At 33.4% G+C, this 5,439-nt stretch overlaps 1 protein-coding gene across 1 annotated transcript; it reads right to left on the reverse strand.

The window, feature by feature from the left end:
- Positions 1-219: 219 nt before the first annotated feature.
- On the reverse strand, positions 220-4,203 carry LOC121250868 (WAT1-related protein At5g64700). Its single transcript, XM_041150097.1, has 7 exons — positions 3,867-4,203; positions 3,625-3,687; positions 3,433-3,549; positions 1,627-1,885; positions 1,203-1,361; positions 852-1,003; positions 220-732 (listed from the first exon to the last, which is right to left on the reverse strand). The coding sequence occupies exons 1-7, from the start codon at positions 4,037-4,039 to the stop codon at positions 549-551; spliced, it is 1,107 nt and encodes a 368-aa protein (XP_041006031.1). The 5' UTR covers positions 4,040-4,203; the 3' UTR covers positions 220-548.
- Between the last annotated feature and the right edge of the window lie 1,236 nt (positions 4,204-5,439).

The raw sequence follows: 5,439 nt of genomic DNA on the forward strand, positions 1-5,439 counted from the left end.
CATACTGTCTTTATTATTCCGCTAATTTCATATATAAAGTTCCAAAAGAGGAAAGAGTACTTTCTAATTCTAATTTCCTCGTATATTACAGATTATAACAAGGGGATTGACGCGTTTATCCTTTGTGCAATTCCACACTAACATATACATGTGTGTGTATCTATATATATGTATAGACGTTTATCAATATATAATACATGATATTTGGAAACAATATTCTTGATCTAACCTACGGGCCAGGTAGGGCAGGTACCAGCTAGGCCAAAAATATTGTCGCCAATTAAGAAGATAGATCTTCTAAAGAAGAGAAGGAAGTACTGTTACATATGATTAAAAACAATTTCACAAAAATAAACTCATAAACTGATATAACTTTATATGATACGTTAGATATATTTTACAATAAAAATAGTTTTATAATCTAACGTACATATAACATCAAGCTATACTAATTTATGAATTTACTTTTATGCAATCATTAACTTGCAGCTAAAACACTTCTCTTTAAAAGAATTCATGATCGATCGTGGTCGTTGCTGTATTATGTGTTATACAATTAATAAGGGTGGTGGACTTTTGGATATTGCTGCTGCTGCTTCTTTCAATTCTGAGCATTCCTTAATGTGATCAACTTCAGCCGTTAAGCTACTCCCCTCATTCATTTTTTGTTCTCTACCCTTCCCCCACAGAACGCTGTATAGCCCTCCAACCAACAAGATCCCACCTAAAACACTAAATATACACATGACAAGAAGAGAGCGCATTTAATATTTTGCAAATAAAATAAAATAATAATAATAATTAATAATGCAATGAATGGGAAATTGAAGAATAAGTAATTAATAATTTACCTTCCCAGGCTAATGATCTCGCCTAAGAGAATTGCAGAAGAAAGCATTGTAATTATCAGGGCCAAAGGTGTAGACATGGCAAGAAAAACCGGCCCCTTCATCTCAATAACGCATGCTTGCAAGTAGTATGTAACGCCAGTTACCACTATTCCCTGCAGCCAGAAAATGCATGGCCACTAGCTAGTTTAGATGAAGTCGTGTCTTAATTTGAATAAAAATGAAACTCGATCGATCCTGCTGGCCAGGATCATTGTTTTTAATTCCTAAAAGGTATATATTCTATCGACGTTGGATTTCTTTAATCGCAATCAATATTATTGAACAAATTAAGTAGAGGCAGTGGAAAGTTACGCAGTAGGCGACGGCTACAAGCCTGACATTCCAGCCCAGCTTCCATTGATCAGGGTCTCTTTCGAAAGCAATGGCAATGGCAAATGACTGAATGGAGCTGAAAAGACACTGAAGAGTCGTGAAGAGAAGCTTTGGAGGGTAGCTTTTCATAACCGGCGCCTGCATGCAATATACATCCCAGATCAGAAAATGTACATAAATCTCACTATTAATTAAGCACTCACACACCTAAACGTAATCTATACTTATTAAAAAGGAAGTCTCCACCAAATCGGGGGCCATTGCCAATATTCCATGTGCACTATTGGCATTGCATGCCAAGTATCTTCGACACCCTCCACAATATTCCTATATATATATGGCCTCACCCACAATAGAAAGATATTCATATATATATATATATATCAAATATATATATATATACCTGCAAAACAAGCCACAAACCCCACAAGGTGGTGGAAACAAGGAAGAGGAAGCAACCCTTTAACCACGTTTTGCTAGAAGAAAGATCATGGACATAAGATTCTTGGGTTTTAGGCAGACCAAAGAGGTGATGATGATGGCCCAAGAGGTTGAACTGCGGCCCCCTGTATAAGGCAAGGATGGCTGCACCGGCCATGCAAACCAGTATGCCTAAAAGCTTTGCAACCCCCGCGGCTGTCCTCAACTTCAACACCTCCTTCCTGCATGTCACAAATTAATTACATCTACTTCCATATAATATTTAAGTACTTGTCAACAAACATTCGTGACAATTAGTACATGACATAATTATTTTATGCACCTAGCTAGTACTAGTTCATATATATATATATTATATTCTCCTTAATTTGAAATTAAATATAATCAAGAAGTTAATTTGGAATCGAATTGTTGGACAGAACATGATATAATTAAGTATTAATTATTCTGTCAATCATGTGATCCTAATTAATGGCAGGAGAATATTCTAGAGAACCGAATCTTAGCAACAAAAGATCAATTAATTAAGACATATATCACTAGAGCCAATATTTTTTTCCCTCTTTTTCTTATATATATATATATATATATATATCTATCTTAATTAAGATGTTTAAGTACGTACTCATGATATGTCAAAGGAGGAGACAACACGATTATCATCTCAGTACTCCATCGGCGACAAAGCTAGCTAGCTAGCTAGGCAACCATCCATCCATCGTTGAGTCGTGACGAACAGAGAAGCATGCAGATCATATATATCTTTGTCAGAGGCCGCTTTAAACCCCAAGATTTTAGTTTGATTAATTAGTAATTAAGCTGGTTAAACTTATATATACCTAATTCACAAATAATTCATTGCTTGAAATTAGACAAAAATCTCCCAAGCTAACTAGCTATAAGATGTAATATTGGATTCATGGTATGCATTACACGGTTTCACATCAGTTTAGAGAGGGTAATAAGGTAGTGGATTCTCTGGCAATACAGGAAGAAGAGGGGAAAAATTGTACATACATTGGCTCTGGTGATTTGCCTCGCCGTGTTCGGGATTTGCTACGGTTGGATTTTCTTGGTTTGCCAAGTATTAGGCTATAGATCGCTTTTGTGTTTTGTTTTGATTTTTTTTTTTACGTTGTTCAGTATTTTATTTGTTTGGGATTTTTCTCTACGAGGGTTTTTAATAAAATTCTGGAAGTGCCGTCCTCTTTAAAAAAAAAAAAAAAAAAAAAAAAAGATCTAATATTGGGTACCGCACCCAGAAATATCCCTTAATTAAGCCAATCGATTGATATTTAATTCCATTGTTCTCATGAGACTACAATTTTTATCTCCCAACAAGTACTACATGCAGTTTGTATATAGCTATATATGCCATATTAATTCCTGCAGATCATGACCTTACCTCAAAGCAGCTCTGATCTCCAAATTAAGACTAAAACTTGCATATATATTAGTCAGAGAACCACTACGTACACAGACTCCCGATCGAGTTAATACAGTACTAAAGTTGTTTTAATTTCGTAATGTCATGAGGTTTGTCTTACAAACACTTGATGGTTTAATACTTTTTCTTAATTTTCCTATCAAATAAGACTTGGGTCTAGACGTTAAAGAAGACAAATATAGATTGGAAAGTAATTTGAATATGTGTGTGTGTGTGTGTGTGTGTGTGTGTGTGTGTGTGTGTGTGTGTATATATATATATATATATATATATATAAAGAGTGAGAGAGAGAGAGAGAGAGAGAGAGATCAACTGATCTACCTGAGTAATACAGCCAAGAAGAAAGTTATGACAGGAAGGCAGTTTGTAGTTGCAGCAGCCAAAGTTGCTGACGTATAAACAAGTGCCATACCGTGGATATCTAGGCTTAAAGTGATCCTGAGATTGAAAACTCATGAAGATTAACAACATTTCGAAGCAAAATTAAGGAAACAATTAACGAGGGAGGCATACCCAAATAGAGAGAGAAGAAAAATCTTGCAGAAGGTCACAAATGACAAGGGAACCACCTTTTTCCTGGAGTTCGCAATAAAAAATAAACAAAGGTCATTCACCATTTTGATCTCAAATAAGTTTACAAAAGAAAAGAAGAAGAAGAAGAAGAAGAAGAAGAAGAAGAGGAGGAAGAAGAAGAAGAAGAAGAATCTTATTGAAGTCGAATCAGTACTAATATTAATATATGTTGTTATAATTACCACTCAAAGAACAAGGCGAGAGGAGCTATGAAAATGGTTGCCGCAGCTTGTCTATAGAAAACAAATACGAAATTATTCATACCACCATTGAATGCGGCCTTGGAAAGCAAGAACATGCCTGCATATATTGCTTGTATGAGAATCACGGCCAAATAAGGCTTCTTCTCATCCATTTCGATCTTGGGGCTGAAACCGAGCTAGCTGCTAGACTAGTACTACTCTTAGCTTGTTGGAGCAGCAAGGACTGGCTGAGCAAAGCAAATACTAGATAGAGTCTATATATACAAATGGAAGAGCAGCGAGCTACCATTATCGCACGTGATTAATTAAGATCGATCAGAATGGTTAACAAAAAGAAAATGGGTTCTCCCATCGGGACTTGTGTGGTGAAGATAACAAGTAGCTTTAATACGAAGGGGGCCACCAAAAGGTTCTGTTAGTGGTGTCTATTGATCACCGGTACCCATGCAGAAGTTCCAAAAAACTAGTTGTCGCGCTTAAGAACAACATGCGTATTTCTTCGTAGAAAAGTAATACTATTCATTTACTATTTTTTTATATTTATTTTTTTTAATTTTTAATTTTTTTCTTAATAATAAAAAAATATTATTAGTAAACTTATATATTTTTTTAATTTTTTTCTTAATGATTAAGAATGTTAAAAAAAATTCAAATAAAATAATAAAAAAATAAAAATATTATAAATAATAAATGAGCAGTAGATAAATAGTAACCTATCACTACCCTCCTTCTTTCAATGCGCGCTTTACGTACATCATCTACGTACGTCGCTAGCTCTTCCGGTGTCCACATTTTCTCTAAATAGCTAGCCAAATAATTAATAACATAAAAGAAAAACGAGACCAGGTAATTTTAAAAAATAATAATAATAAAAGTAAAAAAACATCAAAATCATTTCGTGATATGTGCTTAATTTTGAACCATCATTTAAAAAGCTCCAACTTTCAACTTCATTCAGAGGAATTCGATTTATACACTTAGTATGTAAATTTCGTGTACTTCATTTAAAAGAAGTGGATAAATGTAAGGTCCACTCGAACAAATCTATTTTTTAATGATGCAAAATAAAATTTATAACTTTAAAGTGTAAGTCTCGTGTACAGTGGCAGAATCAACAATTTTTTTTTGAGGGAACCAACTTTTCTATTGTATGAGATGTTTAGGTAAAATGAAAAAATATTACAAAATCATAAAGCATATAGAAAATTAAATCTCGATAATCTGCTAAATAACGTAGAAATAAAATTTTAAAAACACAACTTAATATATGTTTCAGATTTTTTACAACAATATTTCATAAAATAATATTCATCCATTATTATTTTTGTAAATATGAACAATTTAAAAATTATTTTCTTCATATGAACTATCAAGTGATCTTTTAGAATGTCATCTTTCATTCTAATATCTAAACTAGTTTATCAAATTTCATATAAAATCTATCTATTTTGGTGTCACATTAAACATAGAGTACTACAAGTAAGACCTTAAATAAACTCTTCCTTACTCAATAAAGTTTAGAGGATAAATTATCTCCACTATTTTTCATATA

This window comes from Juglans microcarpa x Juglans regia, chromosome 2D, assembly GCF_004785595.1.
Source record: "Juglans microcarpa x Juglans regia isolate MS1-56 chromosome 2D, Jm3101_v1.0, whole genome shotgun sequence".
NCBI lineage: Eukaryota > Viridiplantae > Streptophyta > Magnoliopsida > Fagales > Juglandaceae > Juglans > Juglans microcarpa x Juglans regia.